The 16789-nt window shown below is 37.9% G+C and overlaps 1 protein-coding gene across 1 annotated transcript in view; it reads right to left on the bottom strand.

The window, feature by feature from the left end:
- Nucleotides 1-248: 248 nt before the first annotated feature.
- Nucleotides 249-16789, bottom strand: part of clocka (clock circadian regulator a) — a 32746-nt gene continuing 16205 nt past the window's right edge. The window contains exons 9-19 of the mRNA XM_073853156.1: nucleotides 15802-15908; nucleotides 14226-14373; nucleotides 13972-14047; nucleotides 12603-12741; nucleotides 11219-11319; nucleotides 11041-11130; nucleotides 10130-10288; nucleotides 9822-10061; nucleotides 8436-8620; nucleotides 8010-8283; nucleotides 249-6356 (exon numbers count right to left, since the gene is read on the bottom strand). Of these exons, the coding sequence (XP_073709257.1) occupies nucleotides 6063-6356; nucleotides 8010-8283; nucleotides 8436-8620; nucleotides 9822-10061; nucleotides 10130-10288; nucleotides 11041-11130; nucleotides 11219-11319; nucleotides 12603-12741; nucleotides 13972-14047; nucleotides 14226-14373; nucleotides 15802-15908 (1813 nt within the window). The 3' untranslated portion in view covers nucleotides 249-6062. The remainder of the gene's footprint in view (nucleotides 6357-8009; nucleotides 8284-8435; nucleotides 8621-9821; nucleotides 10062-10129; nucleotides 10289-11040; nucleotides 11131-11218; nucleotides 11320-12602; nucleotides 12742-13971; nucleotides 14048-14225; nucleotides 14374-15801; nucleotides 15909-16789) is intronic.

The raw sequence follows: 16789 nt of genomic DNA on the forward strand, positions 1-16789 counted from the left end.
CACGTAAAAGTTAGTTTTGCACCCGGTGACCCCTTTAACAATGTAAATTTGTTTCGTGATTTGGTGATCGTCTCCTCACAGAAATAGCAACTGGCGTTCTTATGCCTCAATGAATCTGTACTTGAACAAATCAGTTGAGTGAATAATGAATTGACATTCACATTCGCTACCAAAGCACAAACGTAACTTATGAAATGAATTCAGTATAAAAAGTATAGGAATAAAACATTCACGACAATGTTTATGCGTATATTTTTAAATAATTTTATTTTCAAAATTGAATAAGGGGAGTAAACGGCACTGTTTGTTTAAAAAGGTTCCATTATTTCTTTGTTAAATGTAAGAATGGCCTGGCTCACAAAATGAACCCAATACAGCACACCGTTTTCTGAAATGACAGATTTCTTTTCTGAAAATCGAGCCATGCTCTGGTAGCCCGTGATGGAGCATTACATTTAACAAATGCTGAGAGTTTAAACCTATTTATAGGTATCTTCAATTAAATACTTAGCTATTCTTCCTCCGTGTACTGACCAGATAAATTTCATGAGCCAAACACAAGTGCTCTGCAAAGAACATCACACATACAAAGATTAAATGATAGCAAGAGAACACTGATAGACATTCAGAACTTCTAGTGCGTACATCAGAACTACAGAACATTTAACATGGTTCACCTCCTCCTTTTCCACTGGGCGCCAAAACAAATTCAACAGGATTTCGCCACGCTCTCCCACCGTTCCTCACAGCTCTTTGGGTTAATTACTAAACGCCAGCTGACACGGAGTCGCATCGAGCACCACAGACAACTCAGAGGTACATAGAGGGCAACCATTTTGGATCGACCTGTGTAAATGCAGAAGAATGTGTAATTGAAGAGGTCACTATCACAAGATCAAGTGAGGAAAAGAAAGGAGGGGCAAGATTGATGTGGGTTTATTATTATTATTCTTCTGAACCAACCTGAGGAAGCTGTAGCATTTCTGTTACCTTAGGGCTGACACAATACAAATCAGTGCAGAAAACAGAAAAACAACCCCTTGTACTAAAACATCATCACATGTGTCAACAACCGGTGCGAGAGGATGCACTATGCATCAACCCAGCCTGAATTTGTAAAGGTGTCCTATACTTTTTAAGCAAGACTTCTTTAAAAAAAAAATGTATTACCTTCAAGTACCCCAAAACATAAGCAGGAGTCTGTAGCAAACATCAATGACCTCTCTTATGCAACCTTAAAACAACCGCATTGTGGGGAGAAAGTTCAACTGGTCCTCCAGTGTGTCACAGTTTGTTTAAATCCTTCATTTGAGGTTACAATACGGAGTAAGCTTGATTTTCTGTTCCCTTTCCTAGCAAAAGGTGTATAACAGTTGTTTTATAGTCTATTAATCTGCATAAATTCTCTGCTCTGACTTTGCTGTAGAAAAATAACATCTTAATTTTTCAATATATTCCTCTTTAAAATATCTATATAAAGCTAAGTGACAGTTTTACATTCAATCGATAATCTCGCCTCGCTCATTCCAGCCGTGCCGTCGTAAAATTTCCGTGATACTGAACTGAACACAGAAACCAACGCATTACTGACTGTCATACATATACCGACTCCAAGGGATGAGTTCGATTAAGTTACATACTGCATTATTATAGATGACTTGAGTTATTCTGCTGTTGTGTGGATACTGCAACACGAACTGTGATTGGACCAGCACTCAGGGTGCTTGGCTTTAACAATCCCGCACAAACCGAACATTCAAACTGGCACTTTCAAATATATTGAGGTCTGATATTGAAAATATTGGAATGGACTACAGTTGTTTATTTGTACTAACCTGAAGAGGCATTATTGCTCATTAGTGCACTAACTTCTCATGATTAGTATAATAATTAAAACAATAACATGGTCTTGTCTCACAAGGCCAATACATAAGTGCTACCTGTTGATAAAAGTGACTCTCAGCTTTTAGAATTAAATAGTGTTTATGAGGATAAAAATCTGTGTATATGATCAAAATATAGTGAAACAATAATATTGTTTTTCTGGTTTTCCTGATTTGTATAAGTGACTCTGGACCACAAAACCAGTCTTAGGTAACAGGGGTATATTTGTAACAATAGCCAAAAATACATGGTATGGGTCAAAACTAGGTAAAGATCGTGTTTCACTAAGATACTTTGTAAATTTATTACCGTAAATGTATCAAAACGTAATTTTTGATTAGTAGCATGCATTGTTAAGAACTTCATTTCGACAATTTTCTCAATATTTTTATTTTCAAATATCAAATAGTTGTATCTTGGCCAAATATTGTCCTATCCTAACAAACCATACATCAATGGAAAGCTTACCTCAGCTTAGTATAATGTATAAATCTCACTTTCTGACTGGTTTTGTGGTCCATAGTCACATATGTATATATACATACACACACACAATTAGTTTTATTTATCCACCTTTTTCCTGAGTAACCGTTGAGAGCTGCCAAGATGGATTCTAAGTTCCATTTGGGTGCTTTCGCATTCTGGTCTCCATACAAATCCATGTTAAAAACGAGTGAAAAATTATCTATTTAATTAATTAAACTGAAGCTTTTTTAGTATAACTAAATATACAAATGTGAATTAAAGTGTGTGAAATAATAAAAGATTGTGTGCTCTTATCATTTTGTGAAAAAAAAAAAAAGAAAAATCCCCCAACTTACCCCGATCGAGAGCTGTATATACAGTGCTTTGCAAAAGTATTCACACCCTTTTTTGTGTTGTTACTTTATAACTGCTTTAAATTACTTTTTTCTCCATATAGCATAATGGCAAAGCAAAAAACTGATTTTAAACTAATTTATTAAAAATAAAAAACCTAAATGATTCCATTGCATAAGTATTCATGCCCTTATCTTGGACAAATGAAATTTAGCTCAGGAGCATTCATATTGCTTGTAGATGTTATTACACTTTGAGTGGAGTTAACCTGTGGCAAATTGGGTATGATCTGGAATGGCACACACATCTTAATAAAAAAATAAAAAAATAAAAAAAAAACAGCTGAAAATACGTACCAGAGCAACAACCAAGCCCTAAGGTAAAAAATAAAAAACTGCCTGCAGAGCTCAGAGACAGGATTTCATCAAGCCACACATCTGGGGAAGAGTTCAAAAAATGTTTTTGCTGCATTGAAGGTTCACAGACGCATGTAGTCTCCATTACCCTTAATGGAAAAAGTTTAAAACAACCAGAGCTCTTCCTAGGGCTGGGCTCCTGGCCAAACTGAGCAATTGACGGTGATGGGGTTTGGTTAGACTGGTGACCAAGAACCTGATGGTCTCTCTAGTTGAGCTCCATGATCATATGTGGAGATAGGAGAAACCTACAGAAGGACGAACATCATTGCAACACTCCACCGATCTGGGCTTTATGGAGGTTGGCATAGTGAAGACACATGAAAACACACTTGGAATTTGCCAAAAAACATCTAAAGGACCTTCAGACTGTGAGAAACAAGATTCTCTGGTCTGATGAACTTCAATTCCAAGCATCATGTTTGAAGGAAACCAGCTCTGCTCATCACCTGCAGAGTACCATCTGAAAAGTAAAGTGTGCTGGAAGCAGCCTCATGCTGTGGGACTAAGGGCTGAAGGACTCGGAAGTGTTGAAGAAATATTGAGACAGCCTTAATGAAAACCCAGTCCAGAGTGTTCACAACCTCAGTCTGGGCAGAAGCAAGAATGGCTTAGACAACTCTGTGAATGTCCCTGAGTGGGATTGAACTCAATCAAACATTTCTGAAGAAACCTGAAAATGTCTGCCAGACTCCAATCCAAGCTGACAGAGCTTGAGAGGTGAAGAGAAGAATGGCAGATAATTGGCAAATGTTGGTGTGCAAATCTTGTCGTATTATACACAAAAAGACTTGAGGCTGTAAAAGTGCTTCAGGGTATGAATACTTATGCAATGTCATTACGGTGCATGAAGTGTAGACTGATGTAGAAAAAAGTAATTTAAAACAGTTAAACATATGGCAGCAATATAATAAACATTAAAAAACATGAAGGGGCATGAATACTTTCGCAAGGTACTATATGCTCTCAACTGTTTTCAATGCAGCTAACCTCGCGTCGCTTCATGTCATCTACCCATTCAGTAAACTATTAATAGGTGACAGTCATTGCGACACTGTAAAGTGATGAAACGTTATATTAAGGTTTAACTTTATATTATCAGAAACTGGAAATGTAAACCATCGTTCCAGTCGGGCAAGACTTGTGCGTTCAGGAAAAAGGTGGATATTAGTGTGTATATATATTAATTCAACTGTACTTGTGTGTGACCCATTTGACTACAGGAAAACGAAATTATTACTTTTAAACATTCAAGATGGCTATCTACTAACAACGTCTCATCGAGCAACTTTGGGGAAAGTCTAATTCCAGGAATGGCTGTCTTGTTAAACATAAATATGAATCTCAAGATCCTGAAGACAGTTAAACTGTTTAAATATGAAATTAGTCAACTACAATCTGGCATATTTCGGGCCAATAAACAGAATCCGATTGTCAAAATTACGTTCGTTTTCTGGGCTTTGGGCGAAGAGCAAGAAGTTGCTAGTGACTATGTCAGAGGTACTAGTGAACCGATACATTCCCGCTTTTCCAGAGTTGAGTGGAAGAAGGTTGCAAAGTCATTGAAATGAGCCCCGCAAAAGGCAAGTGAAAGTATTCCTGCATTAAAGCTGTGCAAATATGTGATAATTTACTATCTCTAGATGATAAAGAGGTTTGGTTGTGTAAAGTTACATTTCTAGCGAATCATACCTAACACACACTGTATAACAGTGTAAACAACCATGTAAACCATTGTAAAACTAGAAGCTATGGCTTAGCCTTAAGCTAATTTACCTGTATCGTTTAGGATCATACACACTATGCGATTATATTTTTCCTCATCATAACCCTGCTGTTTTAAGCATCAGTTCCAGTTTAGCAGAGCGCGTAACTATCGGTACAGTACTACCGTTTCTGCGCTAAACAGTCGAAGCACCGTTTCTATATTTTTTTTGCCTAACCGCATGATATACTAAATCTGAAGCCTTCTCTTTAAACTATTTACAAATGTTAAACATCTCTCTGAAATATTCTCTCTATTTTTGCGATTACTAAGGTGTATAAGACGATGCACAAACATCTAAAGATTGCCTGTTCCTTTAACAGTTTTACTAAAAGACGAAGGTGGTTTAAAAGCAAACTGTGACACATCCGTGGATCCAGCATTGCCTGCTTGGCAGACACGCATACATACGAACACATGTGCGCAAGCACATACACACACTCACCCCCATCCCACTGGAAAAAGGAAGTCTGTGAAGAGATCAGCCAGTATGTGTATTAAGTTTTGCTTTTTTCCTCTGAATATTAGAAAAAAAAGTATATTCAAAGCTACAAATAACAGACTATGCTTTTCATCTCATGCATCATATAAAATATTAGTTTCTCTTTCCTTTTGTCCATATATTTACACATTATTTTACAGGTGAGCTGTACAATAAAAGTTGAATCCACGTGACATTCTTAAAAATATTTTCTGACCCATAATTACTCGCGACAAGTAAAATGAGGAGGAAGAGAAAGAGAGGCCGAGAGAAAGAGAGAGGCGCCGTTTGTCCTGCGGGACTTCTTCGAGTCTCGAAGCCTCCGCGTTCGGCTCGTTCTGCATAAATTAAACCTGTGAAAGAGGGATGACGGCACACACTGGGCTTACGAGACGAAGGGGACACGGTTATCGTGGGGGAGACGCAGGCGCAGCTGCTTCCTCTTCCGGCGTTCGTGGTCGGACCTCTCCCAGAATTCAGTGCAAGCAGCCGTCGATCAACTACCTATAGGTCGGGGTGAAAAAGCGACACCCGTTCAGGTCTGGCCCTTCACCTATAAGCCGCAGAAGGGTATCTGAGAGGGTGCAGTAAGAATACTGCTATTTTTTTGTAGCTCCAAACACCCCCCTCAGAAGCCCCTCAGCCTGCAGGACTGCTCAGGTTGGGTTGTGTCCCTGACGTGCGGTCGTTCGGTCGGCTACTGAGGTGGCGCGTTGGACCGGTCCGTCATGCTGTCTGAGCGATGAGCTGCCAGCTGCTGCTGCTGCTGTTGCTGCTGCAGTTGCTGCTGCTGTTGCTGCTGCAGCTGCTGCTGCTGTTGTTGATGCTGTTGTTGCAGCTGTTGTTGTTGCTGTTGATGCTGCTGCTGCAGTTGTTGCTGCTGTTGCTGTTGCTGTTGTGTTGTGGTTGCAAAGGTGCCTTGCTGCTGCAGGGGAAACGCTGCCTGAAGGATCAGCTGGGTAGATTGGTTGCCGTGTAAAAGCCGAGGGGCCTGCAGGAGGAAACACAAAGCATTATTATATATAGCAGGGATTTAGTGATATTGAAATCCTGGCTGATACTAATAAGACATATGTGACCCTGGACCACAAAACCAGTCATAAGGGTTAATTTTATTTCAATATTTGGCCAAAATCTGGAATCTGAGGGTGCAAAAAAAATATTGATATTGAGAAAATCGCCTCTAAAGTTGTCCAAATAAATTTCTTAGCGATGCATATTACTAATCAAAAATTACTTTTTGACATATTTACAATAGAATATTTACAAAATATATTCATGGAACATGATCTTTATGTAATATCCTAATGATTTTTGGCATGAAAGAAAAATCGATAATTTCGAACCATACAATGTATTTTTGGCTATTGCTGCAAATATACCTGTGCTACTTAAGACTGGTTTTGTGGTCCAGGGTCACATTTATTAATTTTATGTTATGGCCAATAATCAAAACTTATATAAAAATGTTGTGACTTTTCCAAGCTTTATAATGGTAGTGAATGGGTGTTGAGATTTTGAAGTGCAATAAAGCGCATGCATCCATCATAAAAAGTGCTCCACGTGGCTCCAGGGGTTAATAATGCTCTTCTGAAGCGAATCTATGTAGCCAGCTTCCGTTAACTGTCTTACACAGTTTTATCTACAGGAGCAAAGGAGCTGTGCAGAGTACTTTTTATGATGGATGGATTTTTTGGACTTGTTTTTGGACTTCTCAACGCCCATTTACTGCCATTATACAGTTTGGAAGAGCCAGGATATTTTTAATAACTCCAATTGTATTCTTCAAAAAAAAAAAAAAAAAAAGAAAGTCAAAATTGATCCTTTAATAAAGGTTGTTGGACTTTAAAAAGTGCTCTTTGAGAGATCAATAAATATATAAACTACCCTTTCAATTGAACTGATAATGAAGTAAATAAGATTTAGAATGATATAATGTAAATATATCTATTTCAAATAGCTAAAATTATATTTTAATCTTTCTATCCAGCAAAGAATCCTGAAAAAGTATGACAATTTCCAAAAAAAACTATTAACCAGTAACATTAGCTGGTTTCAACATTGATATGCAGCATTTGAGCAGCAAATCAGCATTTCATAATAATTTCTCAAATATCAAGTGACGCTTCAGCTTTACCATCACATTTTGAAATATATTAAAATAGACAATAGTTTTTTTTTAATTTGTAGCAATGTCACAATACTACAGTTTTTACTGTATTTTTATTCAAATAAATGCAGCCTTAATGAACATAATAGACTTCTTGCAATGACATTGAACTCTTAAGCCCAAAATATCAAACTAAATACGAATGATGAATTTTTATTTCAGGGTGATTTTAATGAGAAAATACCACTCATGTCAGCAACATTAATCGCTTTACTTACTAAATTTGATGCAAAAAAATTATTCTTTCACATATCAGATACTGACTCTTTTGATGACCGGAATAGTGTTATATGAACTACTTATAAATATTTTTATGGTACTTTTACATCCATTTTAAAGCTTGAAGCTTCAGTCCCTCCAGGTTTCATGAGGTTGAGTAAATGATTAGAAAGTTTTAATTTTTGCCTGAACTCACTACACTACAGTCATGTAGTCATCTGTTTGATAAAAGGGTGTTAGTCCACCGTGTGGTACCTGTAGGAATTGCGTTTGCTGCTGAGCAAGCTGAGCCTGGGCCTGTCCTTGTTGTTGGGCTGTTCCTGTAGCTGTATGTGACTGTGTCTGAGCCTGCTGCTCCGCCGTCTGCGCAGACGGCTGCTGGGTAATGCTGATTGTTTGAGCCTGGCCCTGCTGCGGCGCAAACGCAGTCACCACCTGCCCCATGAACATGGTGGTGGGCACCATAACTGCCCCACATGCCATTGGGCCGGTTACTAGCTTAGTGAGGAGCTGTGGGGCAGTAGGGAACCTGTGGGCGGCAGGACGACAGGTTATTAGTTAGCTTTGTTATCAGTTTCGGCTTCCATAGATGTAGGAGCTTTGTATAAAATGGTGCTTGTTTAATATGCAGTTCATGTTCAAAATCTTCAAAATGTCTGTTTGTAATGATGCTACATGTACCGTATCTGCCGGTCTTGAGAGAAGGTGGCAACCGCGGTTCCGCTGGGGCTGCTGTTCTGGGCCAGGCTTGTGGCGATCTGCACGACGTTGGCCTGTGTCGGCTGAGAGATCATCATGGTATTATACAAAGATGCAGGCAGTGCTCCCTGAGGAGACTGCAACGTGTGAGACGTCCTCTGAGACTGCTAAAAAACAGATAAAGAGAACTGATGTTAGACTATAAGTGCCTATAGAAAATAATCATACTCCTTTGAAATTGTTACTTTATTTGTCATACAACCATTCCAAATAAGTTTCCAGCTTCATTTAGAATTTTGGTCTTACAACATCGAACCAATGAAAGAAAAACAGTACTGCAAATTAAGGTGAGATATAATGTTTTTTACATTATATTTTAACTTTAATGATGAGGGTTATAATGTGTATGCAGCTCAATGTGTATGTGAATGCAGATCAATAAAGTTAAAGTAAAAGTAAAGGTAAAGGTTTTCCCAGGATATGATGATTTTCTGTATTTATTTATTTAAAATAATATGTGACCCTGGACCACAAAACCAGTCATAAGGTTAAATTTTACAAAACTGAGATGTATACATCATATGGAAGATATATAAATAAGCTTTCTATTGATGTATGGTTTGTTAGGATAGGACAATATTTGGCCGAGATACATCTATTTGAAAATCTGGAATCTGAGGGTGCAAAAAAATCAAAATGCTGAGAAAATCACCTTTAAATTTGTCCAAATTAAGTTCTTAACAATGCATATTACTAATCAAAATTTACATTTTGATATGTTTACAGTAGGAGTTTTACAAAAAATCTTCATGGAACATGATCTTTACTTAATTTCCTAATGATTTGTGGCATAAAAGAAAAATCAATAATTTTGACCCATGCAATGTATTTTTGGCTATTGCTACAAATATACCGCAGCGACTTAAGGCTGGTTTTGTGTTCCAGGGTCACATATGTGCTATTTATACACTTTCACACTTAATAGAAGGCTGTTTTAGCTAGTGGAATCAGAAGACCACGAAGAATATGAAAAATGATTAATTTTGTCATTAATTATTTACCCTCATGTTGTTCCAAACCCGTAAGATCTTCAGAAAACAAGAACATTCTACTATCTCATAGTTTCATAACATTACGGTTGATCCAATGCTGTCACATGGACTATTTTAACAATGTCCTTACTATCTTTCTGAGCCTTTAATGCGCTAGTTGCCTTGCTGTCTACGAAAAGTCAGAAAGCTTGTGAATTTCATCAAAAATATCTTAATTTGTGTTCTGAAGATAAAGCTTTCACAGATTTGGAACGACATGAGGGTGAGTAATTAATGACAGAATTTTCATTTTTCATAGAAAAGCTCACTGTCTCACCTGAGTTAATGTGGAGCTCTGATCTCTGAGAAGGTTCTGTTGTTGTGGCGCCACCTGCTGAGGATGCTGTGTGACAGTGTGTTGTGTCCCTGTATGCGTAGATTGCAGGCCGCTTTGCAGGCTCCCTGTCGGCACCACCGCCCCCTGCATGGACAGAGCGCCCCCCTGCTGCACAGATGATCCCTGTGTCAGCTGCACCGAGCCGAGATTGAGACCGCCACCTCCGGGCTGCAAGAACATCTACAAAAGGGAGTCAAATTTAAGGGCAGGCAGTGCATGTTTAATCAAAAGCTAGGGGGTGCTCTTACCTGTAGGCCCTGTCCTTGCACCCTCTGCAGCTCCTCCTGGATTTGCCGCAGTTCTTCTTGTTGTCTATGGATGTTGGCCTCAATCATGCGTGTGCGCTGCTCCAGCTGATCCTTCAGATGTTGCATCGCATCCATCTGCGTGGAAAACTGCAGCACCGGCTACAAAACATTAATTCATACAGTTGAGGTCAAAAGTTTACACCCCCTTTTAGAATCTGCAAAATGTTAATTATTTGACCAAAATAAGAGGGATCATGCAAGAAGCATGCTATTGTTTATTTAGTCCTGCCTGCTGTTCTTTACAAAGATACTTCAGGTCCCACAAATTCTTTGGTTTTCCAACATTTTTGTGTATTTGAACCCTTTCCAATGATGACTGGATGATTTTGAGATCCATCTTTTCACACTGAGGACAACTGAGGGACTCATATCCAACTATTACAGAAGGAACAACACACAACACTGATGCTCCATCCTTTTTAACAGAATAAGATGTGTACATTTTTCTTACATGAAGACAAGACATCAGTGAGCGTTTGAACCTTCTGTTATAGTTGCATATGAGTCCCACAGTGTGAAAAGATGGATATCAAAATCATACAGTCATTGTCAGAAAAAGTTTAAATACACACAAAAAAAAGAATTTGCGGGACCTGAAGGATTTTTCTGAAGAACAGCAGGCAGTTTAACTGTTCAGGACAAACAAGGGACTCATGAACAACTATGTATTCAGACAACAGTTTAGTTTAGTTTTGTCTCTCTAGGTCAGTGGCACACTAAACAATGGTGTTTATCTGTTAATTAGATATATACATACATGGACCACCATGCTTGCTCTAGTGGTGCGAAGTACTCAAACACCCGGATGCTAATTAGCAAGAGTGAATGAAATAATAGAGATGTTGAATTACCTGCACACTGGGCTGAATTGGTTGAGGCTGCTGAGGCTGAGACACAAGAGATGTTGCCATTGTCTGTCCTGTGTTCTGAGAACTCATCGACTGAAGAGAAACGAAACATGAGATCAATACTCATTGTGGACAATTTTGTTATGATTTATAGAGTTCAGTGGTGATGGCATGTACCAACCTGACTGCTGATGGAGGACCTCCGCTGTGATGTCATCTCAATGGCTGACACTGATTGGCGGGGCGGTGTGCTATGGTCTGTCTGCAGCTTTGTCTGTGTGGCTATAGACACACAAACATATATGGGTCAGTCACAGTGCTGAAATACAGTTGAGGGCGAAAGTTTATACGCTCCTTTAAGAATCTACAAAATGTTAATTATTTGACCAAAATAAGAGGGATCACACAAAATGCACGTTATTGTTTATTTGGCACTGACCTGAATACGATATTTCACATAAAAGACGTTTACATATATATAGAAAAATAATAGTTTAATTTATAAAAATGATCCTGTTTAAAAGTTTACATCTCCTTGATTGTTAATACTTTGTTGTTACCTGAATGATCCACAGCTGTGTTTTTTTGTTTAGTTATAGTTGTTCATGAGTCCCTTGTTTGTCCAGAACAGTTAAACTGCCTGCTGTTCTTTAGAAAAATACATGATGTCCCACAAATTCTTTGGTTTTCCAGCACTTTTGTGTATTTGAATCCTTTCCAACAATGACTGTATGATTATGATATCCATCTTTTTACACTGAGGACAACTGAGAACTCATATGCAACTATTACAGAAGGTCCAAACACTCACTGATGCTCCAGAAAGAAAAACTATTAATTAAAACTTATAAATTTGAAGATCAGGGTAAATTTAACCTTTTTTGTCTTCTGGGAAACATGTAAATATCTTCTGTAGCCTTTGCATGGCAGTACTAAATGAAAAAAATATGATATTTAGACAAAATAAGAAAAAAATAACACCTCTCCATTCTGTTCAAAAGTTTTCACCCTCTGGGTTTTGATGCATATTGTTTCCTTCTGGAGCATCAGTGAGTGTTTGAACTTTCTGTAATAGTTGCACATGAGTCCCTCAGTTGTCCTCAGTGTGAAAAGATGGATCTCAAAATCATACAGTCATTGCTGGAAAGGGTTCAAATACACAAAAGTGCTGGAAAACCAAATAATTTGTAGGACCTGAAGGATTTTTCTGAAGAACAGCAGACAGTTTCACCGTACAGGATGAACAAGAGACTCATGAACAACTATCACTAAACAAACAAACAAACAAAAAAGAATCAAGGGGTTTTAAACTTCTGAACGGGGTCATTTTTTTCTCTTGTGGACTATTTGTAAACATCTTCATGTGTAATATCTTATTCAGGTCAGTACTAAATATACAAAGACATGTGTTTTGTACGATGCCTCTTATTCTGGTAAAATAATTAACATTTTGCAGATTCTGAAAGGGGGGTGTAAACTTTTGACCTCAACTGTATCTAAACATCTAAATATGGCATGGCTGTGTTTTTGAGAACCACCTTCTATCTTTGGTATGTAATACATACACGTGGGGTCCGAGACGGCGGTGTGTGAGGAGGACTTGCGGGAGCTCCGTGATGAGGCAGAGGGTGTGCGGCTGTGATCGAATCGCTCTAGCGCCTCTTTCAGGCTGGAGGTGTTCAACTGGGACTCAGAGCCGGAGTCCTGAGACTGAGCAGAGTGAAACAGAGTCGGATTAAAGGATTGTTCTGGGATCAGCTCTTAAAGTAATAGCGGCCAAATAACCCAGCTGCTGTAATGTCTGTTAATCAATAAACAAAAGAAAAAGAGAAAAGCAATAACCTTCGTAGCTTTAAGGATTCATCTATATTTATTTAGAATTTTGTGTTTAATAACTTTATTCAATTTCTGTATATTTCCTACTTGGTGAAAGGCACAGGTAAATAATGTTTATGTGAAGATTGTTTTAAGTTCACTTAAATTAGCAGTAATGTTAAATGGAATGGAATAAAAAAAAGGAAAAATTCCTAGAGATAGTAATATTGGTATCAGGATACTTACCTTCTGTCATTTCACAAATATATATATAAAAAAATGTATTTACATAAATTGTTTTACATTACATTTTATGTGAAATTGCAATACAAAAGTACATTTAAAAACTTTAATGTTAGATTGGATTAATTGCGATTAATTAGAAAAAGTGAGATTATTTTGTTATTTTTTATTGATTGAGCTCAATACTAATTATATAAATTTTAAATAATATATATTTATATTTAATTCATAAAATTAATATATTGATTAATGTATATTGAAAAAACATACTGTGTAAAACATAACAAAAAATATTTTAATGATTTAATGATATAATAAAATAATAAAAGATTAAATAATCATTTTTTTATTTAATCTTTTTTTTTTTTTTGAAGATTAAATACAATTTTATATTTGTGACCTTGGACAACAAAACCAGTCAAGAGAGTAAATTTTAATAATTTTAAAAAAATTTATATTTGACCGAAATTGAAAATCTGGAATCTGAGGGTGCAAAAATTGAAAGTTGCCTTTAAAGTTGTCCAAATGAATTTCTTAGCAATGCATATTACTAATCAAAAATTACGTTTTGATATACTTATGGTAGGAGATTTACAAAATATCTTCATGCAACATGATCTTTACTTAATATCCTAATGCTTTTTGGCATAAAAGAAAAATGATCATTTTGACCCATTCAACGTACTTTTGGCTATTGCTACAAATATACCTGTGCTACTTAATACTGGTCAAAAAATAAGTTATTTAAAAGTACTATTAATAGTAAAATATTAAATCAAAGGAATAAAAATATTTTTGTGTAAATATTTTTTCTTTACATCCTCTCGTGTTATAATGGTGGCAGAATGGGAAATCAGATCTGAATTCATGTCTCACCTTGTCTGCTGAGATCTCAGGAGGTGATTCCTCAATGCCCAGCTCCCTGCGTTGTTCAGCCCTCACTTCAGCATAGCTGAGACAAAGACAAAACACAATTTATAAAATGAAATTATATATAAACACAAACACCACATCCTGCTTTATGGTTTACCATTCTGTGCCTGATAGAATTCAGTGTAAAACCACTGGCAGAAGATGGCAGCTGTTTCTTTCTTGTTAATAGTTCAAACCTTACATCTTCTTAAACTCACCTGACCACAGTGTGCGTACAGACGATGAACTCCGGCCGCGAGTTCCACTGGTGGTAGGTGATATAGTAGTGAGTCTGAAGCCAGATCCACTGCTGACCTTTAGTCAGGAAACGGTAATAGCACGACTTTCCCTTACCATACTGCATCACTGCAGAGAGAGACAGAGATATCTTACCATTACAAAGTCAAAACTCAAGACAATGCCATTCATTCATAAATTATAAATTGATTTGCAATTTAATGAGTGAAATAAGTATTTGATCCCCTATCAATCATCAAGATTTCTGGCTCCCAGGTGTCTTTTACACAGGTAACGCTCTCTTAAAGGGCGTGCTCCTAATCTCGGCTTGTTACCTGTTTAAAAGACACCTGTCCACAGAAGCAATCAATCAATCAGATTCCAAACTCTCCACCATGGCCAAGGCCAAAGAGCTGTCCAAGGATATCAGGAACAAGACTGTAGACCTACACAAGGCTGGAATGGGCTACAAGATCATCGCCAAGCAGCTCAGTGAGAAGGTGACTACAGTTGGTGCGATTACTTGCGAATGAAAGAAACGCAAAATAACTGTCAATCTCCTTCGGTCTGGGGCTCCACACAAATTCTCACTTCATGGAGTTTCAATGATCATGAGAACGATGAGGAATCAACCCAGAACTACACGGGAGGATCTCGTCAATGATCTCAAGGCAGCTGGGACCATAGTCACCAAGAAAACAATTGGTAACACTCTACACCGTGAAGGACTGAAATTCTGAAGTTTGCCAATGAACACCTGAATGATTCAGAGGAGAACTGAGTGAAAGTGTTGTGGTCAGATGAGACCAAATTTGAGCTCTTTGGCATCAACTTAACTCACTGTGTTTGGAGGAGGAGTAATGCTGCCTATGACCCCAAGAACACCATCCCCACCGTCAAACATGGAGGTGGAAACATTATGCTTTGGGGGTGTTTTTCTGCTAAGGGGACAGAACAACTGCACCACACCAAAGGGATGATGGACAGGGCCCATGTACCGTCAAATCTTGAGTGAGAACCTCCTTCCCTTATTGAAAATGGGTATTCCAGCATGACAATGACCCAAAACACACGGCCAAGGCAACAAAAGAGTGGTCAAGAAGAAGCACATTAAGGTCCTGGATTGGCCTAGCCAGTCTGCAGACCCTAATCCCACAGAAAATCTGTGGAAGGAGCTGAAGATTCAAGTTACCAAACATCAGCCTCGAAACCTGAATGACTTGGAGAGGATCTGCAAAGAGGAGTGGGACAAAATCCCTCCTGAGATGTGTGCACACCTGGTGGCCAACTACAAGAAACGTCTGACCTCTGTGATTGCCAATAAGTACTAAGTCATGTTTTGAGAAGGGGTCAAATACTTCTTGCACTCATTAAAATGCAAATCAATTTATAACTTTTTTGAAATGTTTCTGGATTTTTTTTTTTTTGTTATTGTGTCTCTCACTGTTCCAATAAACTTACCATTAAAATTATAGACATGTGGGCAAATGTACAAAATCAGCAGGGGATAAACTATTTTTTCCCCTCACTGTACACTCAAGCAGTATTTGAACTCACAGTGTTCATGGCACTTGGCCAGGGTCTCCAGGTCATCCACATGATAGTAGTCGTATCCTGAAGTACCCAGAACCTCGAACGGTAGGTAGCCTATGATGGGAGGTGCCCTGCAAAATACAACACATGCAAATTGACATCATCCGCATACGTGTATTCAGTAGGATCATTCTCAAAAACATCCAGTGACTTTGAGTCAAGAAAAAGACTTCAAATGGTCAAGAAACAGATTTTCAATTTCAAGCATTCTTCTCTCAAGCAGTCATATACAAATGTTTTGGGATAAAAACAGCAAAAAAAAGCTCTGAAGCGCCACTAGCTTCTGCTAAACAACGGATAATGTGGAAAATCTTATTCAGTTGCTTTAATATCTAGCATCTGTGCCGATTAAACCGAATCTGTGCTTTGAACTAAATATGGAGCAGCAGCAGCACCAGCAGCTATTCTTCCAAAACGACTCGTCTAAATGCATTATAAACCTTTCCAAGCATAATGGCATTAGGATTTTATAGAGAAAACGATGTTCATGCTATTCCAGATGCATAAGTCTTTGTGCCTGCGGGCTGAACGCAAGCTATTGATTACTCCGAGACATGCTGTGTGCTAACAAAGTGCGAGCGTGAACAACAAACATGTCTTGAAAACTGAGAACAGTCTTGAGGGAAGTGTGTTTTGACAGTCACAGATTCACACAGCCTGCAGGACTTCTCCAAAACAAGGTACTGTAAAGTGACATTAAGACATTCATTTTTAGGCAGAGGCTATTTCCACTAACTCCAACCACCAATGTGTGATTGGGAAAGTCACTACAAAAGATGGCTGTCAAAACGTCAGCTCCAGAGGTGCAGTGTTTCACTCTTTTCAACACGACCGATCCGGGTTTGATACCCCATTCTGGCAAACCTTTTGACTTTTTTTGTAATTACTGGATTATGTTTTTTCTGGTATTGTTTTTAAAAATACCTTATACTTACACTTTGCACCCCATAAA

The sequence above is a fragment of the Garra rufa genome, chromosome 13 (genome assembly GCF_049309525.1).
Source record: "Garra rufa chromosome 13, GarRuf1.0, whole genome shotgun sequence".
NCBI classification, from domain to species: Eukaryota; Metazoa; Chordata; class Actinopteri; order Cypriniformes; family Cyprinidae; genus Garra; species Garra rufa.